A 16,910-nucleotide genomic window follows, 5' to 3' on the forward strand; every position below is an offset into this window, starting at 1 on the left:
CCAGTTTCTTCTTCATAAAAATGTCACAAGAAAATTCACCAAAAAAAAAAAATGTCACAAGAAAGGTCGCCCAAAAGCAAATTGTCACAAGAAAGAAACTTTAAATTAAAAATTAAATATAAATAAGAACGGCATTTTTAAAAGTTCCTGTTTTTTCAACTTCCTTTCCTAGGATTTAGGAAAGGTTCTTAATTTTTTTAAAATTTTTTTCTTAATTTTAATGAAACGCCGGACGTCAGGAAAAAACTCCAAACTGTGTTTTCCGCAAAAACAAAGGACTCCTGATTTGAAAGATTGTTTGCGATTTATAGTATCTTGCTGAATTTGCCAGTTTGTGACAGCAATAACAACTTCGCATGATCAAACTGTGTTTCCTTGTTTCAATTAGGTGCCGGCGCTATAGATTTCAGACTTACCAGGGTACATATTCAACAGAAAATTGTTCATGCCTGCGCCAACTCACATTCCTACGCAGAATAGTATTACCTAATATGGGAGTTGCAATTCTTTCAAACAAAGGATCCTTGGTTTTATAAGTCAGACCCACTCTCCAACCCCCGCTTGCGTGTTACCTTTCCTCGTTTTCTCCGATCCCTCTCATTCCTTCCCTCCATTTTTGCATACATCTCTTCAGCTCTGAATCACTCCTCTGAGATCTCCATTGACTGAAATCTCTTCTCTTTTGATGGGTACTATCTCGCACGTGATCACCCCCAAACTCACTCTTCCCCACCTAACTTCTAGCCGCTTTCATGGAGGCCTGCTCTTCCCCCCGTCCAATGGTCGAGTCCCCACATTGAAACTCGCCAGGGTACCAAGGAAAGTTCGTGTCTCTTCAGAGCTCAAGAGTCAGAGCACCAGTACTATCTCCGACTCATCCATTGATTTCAGTGATCCTGATTGGAAAGCCAAGTTCCAGAAGGACTTCGAGGCCCGTTTCCGACTTCCTCATATTACAGATGTCTTCCCAGATGATCTTCCTATTCCCTCCACGTTTTGTCTCAAGATGAGGTTAATTGCTTGTTCTGGTCTTGTACTTTTTCCTATCTCTGAGGGAGGCTTAATAGGCACGCATTGTGGAATCTGTGGTCTGAATTGCTTGTGTTTTGTGTCACAGAACTCCCATAACTGGAGATTTTCCTGGCAATTATCCTTCTGATGAAGAGTGGCATGGATACATTAATAACAATGACAGAGTGCTTCTTAAGGTATATTTGCGTTCATCTTTGATGTTATTTGACATTCAGAGCGTTGGGTAGAGGCAGTTGATTGGCTGTTAATACTGTTTTGTTGTTTTCCGCCGATGTCTCTTGTGTCCCGGGTTGTCTTCTTTTTTACTGTTCAACTTTTTAAATTTTTTCATTCGTGATTCTTGAGCTTTCATTTTGTTTTAATTTCACTCTAAATCAAAGTACTTCCTTTTGCTGGGTCATGTTTTACTCCACTCCTATGTTCTTTGAAAATCTGTCAGCCTTTGTAAGAAAGCTTATATGTATTCATTCATTTAGCGATCAGTATTGATATTGTAAGGAAAAAGCTTATTGGCATTTTCTTGCTTCGGCATGTGAGTTGCTGATATCTATGAAATTTTATTGAGATGCAACGACTGGGTAAAAGATGGGGGTTTGATTCTCCTTTTGCTTTGATCTTTCAGACAATATACTATTCGTCACCTACATCTGCTGGTGCTGTGTGCATTGATCCTGGCTGTTCATGGGTAGAACAATGGTAAAATCTTTGCTTCCCCAATTTAATACTGGGTTATGGCAACTGCTAATACGTTAGGTGCTTTTATCATTTAATGAAATGAGAGAGGTTGAACGGGTATTATTGTCTCAGAAGATGGGTAATAAGAACACATTATACTAAATTGATTATGAAAAATATTCATATCTCACTAAAATCAAGAGGAAATTTTGGTCATTGAGAAGTCATTTGCCCTGTTGTAGGAAGTTACGGCAGCACAATATCTTGATGATTTTATTCTGTAGGTAATGCATGCCAATTCCAATTATGTATTCATGTATGGGTCGTAATTTAACCTGCCATTTTTTTCGGAAGTTTTGCCTAGTAATGTACATTCTTCCCCAGATCTCTGAATTTTGCATTATTATCAATGCAAGGATATCTAGTTTCAATCAAATATGCTTTTAGCAATATTTCTGTTATCAATGTGTTCAGCAAGTGGTTCTGTCTTGAAGGAGGCAAGGCATAAATTAAATATGACAGTATCACAGTTAATAGATTCCATATTGGTATTTCATAGCAGCAGAGAAAAATAACAATTTTTCTTTGACAGAACACAATTCTGAAACACCATTTGTTCATGCTTAGCAAACAAATTAGGGCCTTAACCTATTAGCAGATGTGTGGGATGTAGACTTTGAACATCGTAATGGTTGCATCGCTTCTCTTCTCAGTCAGAACAGAAAGAAAGAGATACTAGTGAATTCTCATACAAGCAGTGGTTACTATTTATTTTGTTCTGGTTTACCGTATTTGAGGTTCATCGTGCAATTCTGTGTTTCAATGCCTTTTAAATCTGCTTGAAGTGAACAATGTTATTTTTTGAGATTATCACCTGGTAAAATGTTCTAATATCTTTTTAGGGTTCATCGAGCTGGGCCTCGTGAAAAAATTTACTTTCAACCAGAAGATGTCAAGGCTGCGATTGTAACCTGTGGAGGGCTCTGCCCTGGTCTTAATGATGTCATCAGACAGGTGAGTTTTCTATTGATGCTTTGCACAAAGATTTAACATTTTTACCTTGTGTGAAAAGAAAATTTTGGCAAGAAATCTTGAATTTAATGCTGCACACCACTATTGCAATAAATTCTATTTTATTGACTGTATTCTCATAAACGTGAGATATCATCCTGAGCAGCAAAGTGATTACCGCCTTAGCTAATGCCTTAGTCATCACCTGAAATGTATTCTTTGACCTTGTATAGCTGCTTTACAATCTCTATAAATGCTGCCACCTAATATATTTAGCAGTTAGCTTAATACATGTATATTATTCTGTAGTTCATACTCAAGGATCTTCCCACTTTGGCTTCTGTGGTAACCTTGTTCTCATTATCATGGTCTGTTGAAGTTTCTTACGGTTCTCTTCTATATTGAATGTGCTGCAGATTGTAATCACGCTAGAAATCTATGGTGTGACAAAAATTGTGGGGATTCCTTTTGGTTATCGTGGATTTTCTGACCAAGAATTGACAGAAGTTCCGGTAAATTCAGGCTATTTCCTTGCTGACGTTGGTTCAATAACTAATTTGCATAAACATGAGCCTCAATTGTAACGCTAAGGAAAAAACAAGTTCCTTTTCATGACTTTTTTTCTGTTACATTCTCAGCTGTCCAGGAAGGTGGTTCAGAATATTCATCTTTCTGGTGGAAGTTTGTTAGGAGTTTCCCGAGGAGGACCAAGTGTAAATGAAATAGTGGATAGTTTGGAGGTGGTTAACTGATCCATCGGTCCATGAATTAAACTTTATGGCATGTTTCCTCTGGACGGTGTTATCTGATTTATGTATTATTGACTTCAGGAAAGGGGGATCAACATGCTTTTTGTGTTGGGTGGAAATGGTACACATGCTGGTGCCAATGCAATTCACAATGAGGTTAGTAATCCTTAGCCCTGTATTTACCAATTGCATTTGATATGGATAATTTTGTGCTATGATGGACTTTCTGAGGTGGCCTGAACTTGGAAACATACTACATTGGATATTCACAGAAATGTTGGATTCTCAATTTCTTTTGACTCACTCTTTTCTTTTAAAAACTGAAAAATTAAACTACATAGTAATAATGTCTGTAAAAAGTTTCATTAATGAGTGATGTTGAAGGTCTTCATATATATTTTAAAAACTGTTCAAAGTTTGAGCAGCAAATCTATGATCATGCCCTCTTCCACTGGATTTTTATAGCTTGCCTGTGATGAATCTCAATCTTTGTTCTTTCAGTGCCGCAAAAGGCGGCTTAGGGTAGCAGTAGTTGGAGTGCCTAAAACCATCGACAATGATATTCTACTGATGGACAAAACTTTTGGCTTTGATACGGCTGTTGAAGAAGCACAAAGAGCAATAAATTCTGCATACATTGAGGTAAATTTAATCGCTCTGAATGATGTTGGCTCTATCCACTATTGGTTTCAAGTTGGTGCGTGTTGAAATATTTTCCATCTCTTGCCTCTTCTCAATCAGGCACATAGTGCATATCATGGAATTGGGGTTGTGAAATTGATGGGTCGTAGCAGTGGCTTTATAGCGATGCATGCGTCTCTAGCTAGCGGACAGATTGACATATGCCTGATTCCTGAGGTATGTAATTATAATAACAGAAATAATTGATGGGTTTTCTGTTTTCCTTGTCATTACTATAGTTCACCACAAGTTACTGGGTGTGGTTCTAGGTTCCGTTCAAGTTACATGGACCACATGGAGTCTTAAATCATCTCAAGTACCTCTTACAAAAAAAAGGATCAGCTGTACTGTGTGTAGCAGAGGGAGCTGGACAGGTGATTTTTAGTCTTACGTTGAGCTAAAGGAAACGGATACAGAAATGATTATTATTTTTAACTGATACTGAAATTTTATTTGTTGATTATTAAACTAGAGGTAGACACTTAAACTTTCTAAGATTTATTCTTGATGCAGGATTTACTTCAAAAGATTAATGCAACTGATGCATCGGGTAATGCTGTCCTTGGAGACATTGGTGTACACATTCAACAAGAGGTTTGTGATTGCATGACTTGAAACTCGGTGATAGAAGATATGCATTGTGGAAAATAGCTCTCTGCTCTAAGCATGATAATTTTTGCCAACATAAAAAAAACATCTTGCAAGCACATCTTGTTTTACAGCCTGGATTCTTTGAGTTATGCTAAATTGCTTAATTATACTTATTTTTCGTTTTCTACATCCTAAGTTGTATGCTTTGATCAAAATGCGCTGCAAACACGTGTGGTAGAACTCCTTAGCCACTAAGATTTCCATTGAAATTAGTAAAATTTGACTGTGTGTCTGTCTTTTAGATGCTATCGAGGATGGCGATTTCCCCTATTCACAAGGAACCTTGATAGGTGGCCCCAAAGCAGGGATTCGGGGATAGATTACCCCGCCAAGAATAGGGGGATGGGGAAGAGAACCATACTCTTCACCCTGTGCGGTCCCATTTATGTTAAAATTAATATATGCTTGATTTATTCCATTGAATATAAATATATATGTGGTATTTGTATATTTATGATGTATAATGATAAACTTACATATGCGTTTCTTTTTAAGGATGCATCTAAGTTGAGATTGTATTTCGAGTAACTGTAATTGTTTTTTGCTGCTTAGTGGGAATAGATAGATGTTATAGTTTACAATATATTTTCCGAAAAAAAGAACATTTTATACTTAGAGTTTCTATATTTCAGACCAAAAAATATTTCAAGGACATTGGTGTTCATGGTGATGTGAAATATATTGATCCAACGTACATGATCCGGGCATGTAGAGCAAACGCATCAGATGGAATTCTATGCACTGTACTTGGGCAAAATGCTGTAAGTCTCTCTCTCCTTTTGTGCTTATTGTCGTATGCTTGAATATAAAAGCATTATCATTGGCACAAACTTCACAGTTCATGCCTCTATCTCATGTTTCGATGGGGAATAATGGAACGGGAGGGAATGTTCCATTGAAATATTACAGGGTTTGGGAATTCGAGAACAGAGGATAGTGAAATATTGAATATTGTAACATCGAAACATGAACACATGGGCGTATTGCTGTATATCTGATATTTGATTGATGGTTTTTGCAGGTTCATGGTGCTTTTGCTGGATTCAGTGGCATAACAGTAGGCATTTGTAACACTCACTATGCTTACCTTCCCATACCAGAAGTAATATCTCATCCTAGGCTGGTGGATCCCAACAGTCGAATGTGGCATCGTTGCTTAACATCAACCGGCCAACCCGACTTCATTTGATGATCTATGATTTTTAGTTTATTCAAGAGCCTTGAAATTCAGGCTTCCAAAGACTATATGGTAGGAAGATAGGTTCAAAACACTTCTGGCCGACCTGTTCCAACATACCCCTCTGGAAATAATACCGAGGATGATATTTCCTCTTTGAAAACTGGAAAAATTTGTTTCCTGTATAGCATGGCAGTTTCTTAGTCCTGCAAATTGCATACCCAATAAAATTCTGAGAGGAAATGTCAAAGATTTTGTGATTGATTTTTCATTGATTTGTAACATTGGTTGTAACTTATTGAGGGCCAAAAGGCCAATTCAATAGAAGTACTCAGAGTAAAGCAGATGATCTGTTTGTATTCGTAATTCAGGCCTCTGATGTTGGATTGTCCGCTCCTATTTATATTTGAGATAAAAGCTGTCTTATGCAGATTTATTTGTAATACACTTTCGTTTTTGTGCTTTTAATTTATATTTGTTTCTTCTGTGAATTTTAATTAATTTATATTTGTCTCCGTGCGACCAAAAGGTTACAGGTTCGAGCTACGGAGCTAGTCTCTTGGAAATAATTTCCAAGGTAAGGCTGCGTACATCATATTCTATGGGATCCGGACCCTGAGTGAGCGCAGGGTAGCTTGTGCACCGGCCTGTCCTTTAAATGTATTTATGGTTCTTCCCTATCCATAGTTGCAGGTCGAAGAAATTTTGACAATGTGTAGTAACCTCATTCTGGGATAACATTTTTGAAAATCGCTCCATATCAATCATCTTCACGTTTCATGATTTGATTTACTCCAGAATAGACAGCATCCTTATAGTTCTTTTTGACAGGCTGGTGAGTGGTGACAATTGTAGCACACAATCTAAGATAGGTTCTTTAAACCTTAACATCCCAAAACATATATATCATCATAGAGTTTAAGCTTGAGAGAGAAGATACCAGCGCACGCAGACCACTTGGATGGAGGGTTGTGCTAGTTTAATGAGAGGCCTTGAGTTTCAAACTTGGGAATGTAGCAGTGAAGGTACAAGGGTCCCCATGAGGCTTGAATCTGAGTTAGCCTGGGCCATGCAGTTTTAGAGAAAGAGGCCGGCCTAGGATACCAGGTGTATTACGCAGGAAAAAAAGAAGAAAAGAAAGAGGAGGTGATGAAAACTGATGTTGTGGTGTGCGGTTTGGTTCAGAGTCCCAATACAGAAGCAGAATTAAGAATGAACAGTGAAATACTGCGAAAAAAGAGCATTGAGATGAGACTTGAAATCAAGAAGTTGCTCACACACTCACTGTAGTCTCATTCAAAGCTGCATAAAATGTTGCAACAACCTCACACTGAGTCTCGGAACTGACACAGACCCACTCATCTCTGGATTCAGTCCCCACTACTTACTGCTTCACAGAAAAACACATGCCTTGCTCATGCACCAATAAAACTAAAGATCAAAACACAATATTTCTTCAATTTCTCTTTCTGTTCTTGTTTTTCCATCTGAGTCAGATTATGTAGAATTTCTGTCTAGCAATATTTATTTTACCTTCAGCATTTTTTAGAGCTACTGTATCTAGGCAAGTCTAACTGGGGAGAAGAAGATCGCTTAAAAAGGATTCAGTGGTTAGATACAATTGAACATGCTCAGCTGTTTCGTACAATCAGGATACCTTTTTTAAAATTCGGGTCGATGGTTAGGATGGTTTGTATCAAACATGTGCACTTTTTTTTTCACATTTTTTTCCCAAGAACCCACTACGATTAAAATAAAATCACCGACTGTTGTGCTCGTGACTCGTGAGCGATAATGTCAAGTTCACCATACTATAATCATTAATGCTATTCCATCAATTTAAAATAAAATAGTTTATTTATCGTATTGAATGCCTGAATGGAGGTTCTAAATCAATTAAAATATATATATAAAGAATTTTAATTAAACATTTTAGAATTAAAATTTCGCATTTCAACTTTTGAAGTATCAACGAATTAAAAATATTAATGTATGAAGAAACTTTTATATTATTTAGGGGGAAAAAATAAAAGATGTGAATTTCTGGGGGTAATAAAATAAGATAGAATTTTTTTCCTTGGAAAGTATTAATTTAAAATGTAACAAATAACAATAACAACAAGTCTTATCCTACTAGGTAGGGTTGATTACATAAATCACACTATGTTATTGTACTCTGTCCAAATAATAATAAGAACAAAACAATATTGAATGGATCCCAAATAACATAATCCCTTTCTAGTTGTACCATGCTCTTCTTTTGTCGCTAGAAGCCAAATATTGACCGGTCAAATACCGCAAAACAGGTGGGCCTTCGATTAGCAGGCTCTCATGAGCCATAAATACCCCATATCTTTGTCTTTGCCTGTTTTTCATATTTAATTATATTATAAAAATAAAATTAATATAAAAAGGAGAAGAATAAGTAATATAAGAAAAAATTATATTACTTAATTATCTTAAACTACTTGAATTAATTAATTAAGTCTTGCATCAAGAAAAATAAAAAAATTATAAAAAGAAGAAGAGAATCATCTCGTCAAGCACACGACCCGATCTAATTTATAAAATTTTTTGCTGTTTAATTTGTTACTCTTCAAGTTTGTTGCACAAAATAATTTATTTTAAAGCCGAGCATGGCTTTTAAAGAGAGATTTTAAATATACGTGGAATAAATTATTTCCATTATCTTTTTTTCAAATAAAAAAATAGTTTACAAACTTATAATTTTTATAACCACATTTTATCTAAATATTAACAATGGAAGTGATTGACATAGGTACTCTTATTTTTATTCCTGGAGATTGAAAATCTCAGGGTTGCTAAATTGTGAACAGCTTCTCAAAGCACGTTGAAAATCTCACATAAAAAAAATCCAATTGTTGTATAAGAATTAAAGTAGTAAATCATTTAGCTTCTTATAGCCATGAGGAAAAAGATATGACTTTTCAATGAAGATTGATCAACAACAGTACTCACCATGCAATTAAACACCAATTCACCATATTCGGTGGCACCTTTTTGCTCAACAGAAATCTGTCTACTAATCTTTATTAGGGTTTTTATTTATTCATTTATTTTTATTAAAATGGCAGAGAGATGAATTTCCGGTTCTCTTGAAATTCAACATTCGCCAACACAAGGAAGCTGACAAGAAAAAAGAAAACAAAAGAATCTCCCTCCATATATTCTATCTCTTCTCAGTACAACAGAGAAAATGAATTTAAAAAAAAAATTATAACTTTTATCTCAAAATAGCATACCCATGCTAGACATTCTATGCCACAAGAACAAACAGGTTTTGATCAAAATTTCCTCTACCATCTGCATCTCTGGAGAATTTGCAGCTGTTTCTGAAATCCGATTATAAACAGCTTATCAACCTCTCTTGCCAATGCTAGAAGCATGAGATCTCTTAATTTTTTTCTTTTAAATCTGTTATTCATCCAAACTAATAGAACCTTCGTGAAGGAGAAAAAGTTCACATTTCATGACTTGGAAGTGTCTTCAGATTTGCCTGATTTGTTCCTCTTGGCATTTGGACTATCGTGTGAAGAATTTGGCCATGATCCATCTGTTAGTTCCTCACTTTTATAGCTCAAGCTTGCAGCATCCAACACCCCCATAGGACTTTGAGGTAAAAATGCCCCCGAGTTTCTCCCTAAATTAGCAGAGGAAACACTAACCAAAAACAAATCTCTGATCAGTTCAACACACTTCAGGACTCTCTCCTGCAAAATTAAAAACCCCATAACTCAAAAAATTCAACTTTTCAAACAATACACCGAGTATCTCATTCTGGACTCTCTCACTCTCCTGTTTGTTATGAGAGGGTCACCATTTTTACCTTTTGCACAATCAGAAAACAAGTTATAGCCTTATCAAGCTCAGTCGATTGCAGTTCTCTTGAAACAGAAATGGCTACGGCAGCGGCTATCTCAGAAGGCCTGAATTCCAAGAAATCAACACCTGCATTGATTTCCCAACATGCACAGTTCATATTCATTGCTTATAAAGAACAATGCACAGAAAGAGTAAAGGGTATACCTCTGGTTATACTCAGTATGAGCTGTATTGATCTAGAAATGGATGATTTGAATGTGTCTGTATGTTGGTGGTAAGGGATTTTAGCGAGGAAGTTGTCTATGAAGGAACAAGGAGTGAAAGCATGCATTTTCCATTGCAATGTGTTCAGTAACAATAGCTCCATTCTTTGAATGGTTCTAGCTTCAAATAAAAAGTTCGCTCCTTCAACCTGCAAATCACAAACATTGGTGATAAACTAAGAGGAAAATGTGTAACAAAAGGTATAATTAGGAATTTAGGTGATAATGTGGTTCTAAACCTGAAATTCTATCAATTGAGGCATTTTGGTTTCCTCCACTTTGGTTGCTATTGACAAACAAGCCACGGCTAACAATTGCCCAGTCCATTTGTGGCTTCTCTAAACAGGGTAGGAGAAGGGACCAGCAAAACCAAACAGACTATCAAAAAGAGATCATGCAAACATAAAGCTAGTAAAACACCAGAATGATCAAGTTTAATAGATGATCTTACAGGCAAATCATACATCGATAGGAACCGATCAAAGTAGTTGATGGATAAACACAAGCTCAATGGTCCAAAACCATAATAGTTGTGAACCTGTTGACCACGTTATATGAAACAAGGTTACTTACCGAAGTTCCCAATAAGAAATGAAGAAAAGAAACATTCATCACACAGTTTCAACAAGAAATGAGAGGAAGCACGTTAAGAAGGAAATAAAAAATTCATTGAAAAGAGAAACATATAAGAAGGAAATCAAAAATTCAATTTGAAACGTAGACGAGTTTCTGCAAAACCAGTTGAGGAATAGGCATAAGCAAAAACAGCTGCATTGACAGTTTAGAAGTTGACAGAAATTTCACTGTCGAACTCAATTGCAATTCAAATAAGAATGCCGGACATTATAACAAACTCGAGATCAAGAAAAGCAAAACAAGACTTTAAAAATTTAAATGTCAATAGGAGAATTTGAACACCGAAATGAATGGCCCATATCAGTGAGAAAAACAATCCAAAAGAAAGATTTCTTTCCTCTTTCTTTGAATGAAAGGTTCGATGGGGCAGGAAAATTCCCAAAACCCACAACCCCAATTGAAAAGATCAACCAACCAACCTTCCAAATCCAATCAAGAGCCTCTCTCCTAACACTCAAGTCCAAGTCCCCACTACGCAATCTCACGAGGTAATCATCCTTGGGCATATATACTCTCTCCCTCTCAGCCAATAATCTCAAAGTTTCTTCACTCTGCAAGGGAAAACCCAATACGGATTCGAACCCGCCCCAGTTCGAACCAGCGTTTTGGTGGTTCAAAGAACGGGAAATTTCAGAATCATCTGCAGCATTACATTCGAAATCAGCAACGCCGGTATCACTGTCCTCCGAACAAAGAAGGGTCGAGGTCGTCCTGTCAAAGCTATCTGCCATTGAAAGGCCCTCAAGACGCTATGAAGCGCAGAGGAACCTCATCAAGTTAGTATTGCGTTGGATAAAGAAATGATCTTTATAGAATATTTCTGGTGAAATGATGAACCAAGTAGCTATGATGGCTGTGGAATTGGAATGACGGTGTAGGAGGGTGGGACTAAAGGTAATAGTGAAAGAGACGAACTTTATAGTGAGGAGGCATACGGTAGTATTAGGGTGAAAGGAGGGAAGAAAACAGGGCATCCACAGTCGCAGACATAGAAGGGAAGAAAGGAGGGGGGGGGGGGGACTGCTTTTGGACTGAAACAAGAGAGAGAATAAAACGCCAGAAGAAATCTTGGTCTTCTGTTTTGCTCGAGTTATGAAGATATCTTTGCACAAGGATGAGCTGTATAATATTCATTATTTTTTGTTCAGGATACAATAATTATTTTTGCCAGCTATTTTTTTTATATATACTTGCTATATTTTGCATTTCTTCAAATTTTTAAGGTGAGGAAAAAAGGACGAAAAAAATGAATGCAACAATTCTTTGCATTATACCTTGTCTTATTTAAAAGAACACTTTAACATTTTAAAGGATCATAACTAAAATATTAATTCAATAGCTAACACATGTAAAAGAAGCAGGGGTAAAAAAGTAGAGCTAAAAGGTAAAAGATGACAAGCTGTAAATAAGATCCTGTAAAATGATGATTTTATGTGAAGTGGTGATTCGCTTTCGTGAGATTCAAAATAATAAATATTGGTCTCCAACTTTCCTTCTCTCCTCAATTCCAGTTAACATTCCATTGAATTTGAATTAAATTCTCTGAACAGTTGGCTCTAGAGAATGATGGCAGAAAAAATAAAACATAGTAAGAATGATTCACACATCCTATTAAAAAAAAAAAATTACACGCTATTAACTCATCAAAATCAATAAATACAGTTAAAGTTATTTTTTCCCACAGTTAAAATTTATAAATAAGAGGATACTGTTGGAATTCTTATAAAAAGGATAGAAGGGAGTACAATTTCTTCCGGCTGAATTCATATTATAAATATATATACACTTATATATATTTATATATATATATATATATATATATATATATAAAAGAGACATTTGAAACCAAAGAGTGTAGATACAACCTGTAGACTTGCTTTTGGATGCTATGTGTAAGCCCATTGAAGGAAATTTGTTAGTACATAAGCAGTTCATCACAGGATTAAAGATTTTGTAGTATGATTTTTATGAGCGGATCTGATCACACATATGCATAAGAAAAGCACATTCTTTTGTGTTTTTTGGAAGCCAAGGTGGTAGCAATTGGCAAATGGGATCCTTGTTTCATGAGTATCACACACAAATGCACTCTCGAAGTGGAAATCCAAAAGCATATGGAAGCAAGCAAGCATGCATGCATGGTGTAGCCACTTTTATAAGCTTTATCACCAAACACAAATTCATAACCCTTTAACTCACCCTTGAGATTCTACCTCTTTCTTCCCCTCCTTTTTTTTTCCTTCCTCTCTCCCCAGAAATTCCCCACCTCCAAAGTCCAAATCACGTGTTCCTGTCGTCATTTTCAAACAGTATCTACATTGCTTATACCTAACCTCAATAATCTTCTTGACTTGTATTGCTATTCTCAACTACTATTTCTAATCCTTAATATAATAGTGAGATGGCTAATTTGAAAAGATTAAAAAAATTAGTTAAACTAATTATTTATAACAAATATGTGTTGACTTTCTTAGATTACTTTTATTTAATTATATACATTGAAATTATACTTGGGTGAAAACACTTTACAATTAATAGGGATATTTTTTAAAAACACATTATAAATTTGAAAGACAGAGTAAATAAGAGTCTTATATTTAGAACAGTCAAATACCTCTTATATTTATGACCAAAGATAGTAATGTATTGCACCATTTACGCATACACCCTCTACTACTAAATGTACAGGAATGGTGTGATACAAAAAAAAAATCTCAATTCATGTCTCAAATTTTTATAATTACTTGATCTAGTTTTCGTTATAAGCATATAATAGTAACTTTATTTGAATTAATAAAGTTAGTTAAAATTAGCTATTTCTTGTCAAATATCAAAATTACCCTTAATAAAAGTCACTAGTTAGAGGAGTTTGATTAATTGGTTAAGTTTTATAATCAGTTAGGAATATTAAGTACACAAAATACTAAGTAGAAAAGATTAATACTTTAAACTAAAAAAATGTTATAGTTAGTCAAAAGAGAGGGAAAAACCGTGTTATGTTATAAAGTACGCCAGAGGTGCTTGTGAAGACCAGATGGATGGAGTATCATAAACGGTACAACCAAGGATGAGATGATAAAGCGGAAGGAGAATGGGGTTGCATTGCATTTGGGTTACCAACTAATCTGGGCCTTCACAAACACTCCATCATTCTGGGCCTTCTCAAGTAGTGTGTTCTTTATTTAATTTTCTGCGATGTGTATACCCCAAAACAAAAAAGAAGAAGAAGATATGCAATGCCCTCCTCAAGTTAGGGAGTGTTTGGGAACATATAAAAGTACTTTTAAGAAATACTTTTTCATAAAATAAAGAAATTTTTTCTTATATATACTTCATATATAATAAAAATACTTCTAAAATTATGATTTCGTTTTTATCTAAACACCTTTTTAGTTGCAATCCTTGTTCTTTTTTTTTTTTTTATATGTATTTTCCATTACATTTCAAAAGGACCTAATTGAGAAAAAACTAAAAAGACAGTACAACTCAGAGCTCATGTGTCAGGCCTAACAGTGCAGAGCTTTACCACTTCTCTTTAGCTTCTCTCATTGCCTGCTGAGTGGGAAGTTGTATGAAGGGCCATTCTGCATCACTCCTGACTTATTTTTGTTCATAGAATGTTCTGGGACATTTGTCGAGAAAACAGATGAACAATGCACTACTTATTAAAAATTTTGAAGGCACAGAAAGATCTTATTTAACGAGTTTACATATCAATCCTGCTCCTATGAGATTTGAGAATCAGACCACTGGAGCAATTCGATTTCAGGATTCAATTCTCATGCTACCAAAAATTGATGCTCATGGTTAGTATATGGACCGCAAAATAGTTAGTAGTAAATCAAGACTGATCCCACAAAAAGACTCAATTAATCAGTTGTTAGGCATTAGATTTCCACTTTTCTTTAAAGTGAGCAAACACAACTGAATTTAAAATGAGTAAAATGAACTTAAAATAGAACGAACAAAAGAAGATTTTATCAAAATATCGAATGCAAATGTGTGTGCGTATGGATATAAAGAGTCCACTTGAGAGTTTCAAAACGTGTTGCGTCTCGCAGCTCCTTAGGTTGGCTACTACTGGTTTTATAAGTTCCGTTTAGTATGAAATATTGAAAATAAGAGATAATGATCATAATTGAAAGTGAAAGATTTTATTAAAAGAGTATTTAACATGAGTAACTGTTTGATACTTGGAATTAGACAAATCTATATATATAAGATTGGAAAATACCATGAGGAGAGGTGGTATTCTCCAATCCTATATACATGAGATTGTTTAATCTCATAAAATAAGAAATCACTCATGATAAACATTTTTTTGGTACATAGTTTTAATCTCAATCCTAATCTTTACTCCTCATTTTTAAATGTTAATGCTTCGTATCAAACGAAACTAAAAGGCATTTGATTACTTCAAAAATACTTCTAAAAAAAAATGCTTGAGAGTCCCCCAGTATTACTTTAGAATTTTCAAATATTACAAAATTACATAAATGCTCTTCACTTTTTTTAAAAAAAATATGGCCACATCAACACCCTTAGCTAGTTCCAACCACCGGAGCTCTGGTGCTGGTGGCTTGCAGCTGGAGTCATTGGAACTGCAATGACCGGTCACCGAAATTTTGATGATTACTTTTTTTATATGAATTGACTATTTTTTTAGTTATTGACTATATTTATTTTTAGAATTCCAATGACTACTTTGCTTTAACTATTAACCATTCTAGTATTGTGATTGACTACTTTTATTTTTAAAAATTTAATAACTACTCTTATTTAACTATTGACTATTCTAGTTTTGCTTTTGATTACTATTGTTTCAGAAATTAAAAAAATGTATTAAGTGTTGTTGGAGATCTAGTGACTATTTTTTATTTAGTTATTTACTACTTTTGTATAATCAATAGTTATATAAAAGTAATCATTAGAACTTTAAAAACTAAAGTAGTCAATAATTAAATTAAAAGTAGTCAATAACTATGTGAAAGTAATCACTAGGAATAAGGACAATGTTGTCATTTTATAATATTTTAAAATTTCAAAATAGTACAAGGAGTTTGATTTAAGATTTTAAAATTCATTAACCCTAATTTATCTTTTAACATTTTTTAGGGTATTTTAGTGTCTTTTTTCCCCAAAAATAATAACAGTAAAATAAAATAAGAAAAAGGTAAAATTATGATTTTATTTCTCATGTACCCAGAACACAAGATCTCAACTCTCCAACTATCACTCAAAATGAGCTAAAAATGGAGAGTTATCAAGTCGCCATAGGATATCTGGCTCTTGTTGGAGGTTTTGTGAGAAGGAATGTAAGATGCGGAACCGATCTCCATATCTTCAAGTAGCGTGTCATTAAAGTCAGCACGGCCACGGGTTTCCATGAAAAAATCTGAGAAGGATCGGATATTTGTAAAGACGTAGCACAAGATTGCTGCAAGTGGGGCCAGTTTGAAGTTGATCTTCATCAGCAGCACCAAGAAACTCCCAAACAAGAAATTGAAGATACCCACTTCGAATCCAAGCTGAAGCTGTCTTGACAAGCTGAGCGACATCAACCCAAATGCCCCAAACGAACAGAGGTTTAGGATTCTGCCACGCGCGTTGTTCTCCTTTTGGCTAACTCGGTCTTGCCAGATGGAACAGAGGGAGGTGAGCATCAAAACCAGGAAAGCCACATGTGCTTTCACCAGAACTGGCCTTGAAAATCTCCTGCATTTCTCGATAAGTAGCATCAAGATGGTTAGGATCAAACTAGCGACACCGTAGACGACGCCTTTGAGCAGGTTCCACCTCCCAAACAAGTCATAGAAAGAGGGACTCAAGGCAAAACAGGTGAATGCAGTTATGCTCGACACAAAGCCCAGAATTCTCCAGAACATTGGATGAATGAGGATGAGTTTTGAGATTTTAATTATTATTTGCATTTTGAGATCCAGAGGATTAGGCGCAAGTTGACGAAGGATATTGGAAGGCAATTTAAGGAGGAGAAGAATGTTTACACGAGAAAAAGCCAAAAGGAAAGAGCCAGGATGAGGAGTTCATCACAGTTTCTTGGAAAGAGGCTTTCCGTGTGGGGTACTAGGTAGCTACGTTCATGAGTTTGAAAATCCCTTAATTTACATCCCCCCCCCCCCCCCCCCAAAAAAAAAAAAATTACAATTTGATTCATTTTTGTTTACCATACCT

The 16,910-nt window shown here is 35.4% G+C and overlaps 3 protein-coding genes across 4 annotated transcripts; 1 reads left to right on the top strand and 2 right to left on the bottom strand.

Moving 5' to 3' along the window:
• The first annotated feature begins 317 nt into the window (after nucleotides 1–317).
• On the top strand, nucleotides 318–6,444 carry LOC114713987 (ATP-dependent 6-phosphofructokinase 5, chloroplastic). Its single transcript, XM_028898683.1, has 13 exons — nucleotides 318–1,011; nucleotides 1,118–1,208; nucleotides 1,655–1,728; nucleotides 2,610–2,721; nucleotides 3,135–3,230; nucleotides 3,357–3,458; nucleotides 3,549–3,623; nucleotides 3,969–4,109; nucleotides 4,209–4,325; nucleotides 4,418–4,522; nucleotides 4,662–4,742; nucleotides 5,432–5,560; nucleotides 5,821–6,444. The coding sequence occupies exons 1-13, from the start codon at nucleotides 686–688 to the stop codon at nucleotides 5,986–5,988; spliced, it is 1,617 nt and encodes a 538-aa protein (XP_028754516.1). The 5' UTR covers nucleotides 318–685; the 3' UTR covers nucleotides 5,989–6,444.
• A 2,694-nt stretch (nucleotides 6,445–9,138) lies between these two features.
• Nucleotides 9,139–11,688, bottom strand: LOC114713988 (cyclin-D4-2-like). Of its 2 annotated transcripts, XM_028898685.1 has the most exons (7): nucleotides 11,138–11,688; nucleotides 10,534–10,620; nucleotides 10,322–10,420; nucleotides 10,024–10,231; nucleotides 9,824–9,945; nucleotides 9,438–9,707; nucleotides 9,139–9,329 (listed from the first exon to the last, which is right to left on the bottom strand). In XM_028898685.1, exons 1-6 carry the CDS (start codon nucleotides 11,447–11,449, stop codon nucleotides 9,465–9,467), a joined length of 1,071 nt encoding a protein of 356 aa, XP_028754518.1. In that variant the 5' UTR covers nucleotides 11,450–11,688; the 3' UTR covers nucleotides 9,139–9,329; nucleotides 9,438–9,464. The 2 variants fall into 2 exon arrangements, with proteins under 2 accessions (XP_028754518.1, XP_028754517.1); XM_028898684.1 differs by having other exon boundaries at nucleotides 9,139–9,707.
• A 4,201-nt stretch (nucleotides 11,689–15,889) lies between these two features.
• LOC114713985 (uncharacterized) lies at nucleotides 15,890–16,716 on the bottom strand. The gene has a single exon (XM_028898680.1). It carries the CDS (start codon nucleotides 16,646–16,648, stop codon nucleotides 15,965–15,967), a length of 684 nt encoding a protein of 227 aa, XP_028754513.1. The 5' UTR covers nucleotides 16,649–16,716; the 3' UTR covers nucleotides 15,890–15,964.
• Between the last annotated feature and the right edge of the window lie 194 nt (nucleotides 16,717–16,910).

The sequence above is a fragment of the Neltuma alba genome, unplaced genomic scaffold (assembly GCF_004799145.2).
Source record: "Neltuma alba isolate B1F8T4 unplaced genomic scaffold, ASM479914v2 tig00011483_pilon, whole genome shotgun sequence".
Taxonomy (NCBI): Eukaryota; Viridiplantae; Streptophyta; class Magnoliopsida; order Fabales; family Fabaceae; genus Neltuma; species Neltuma alba.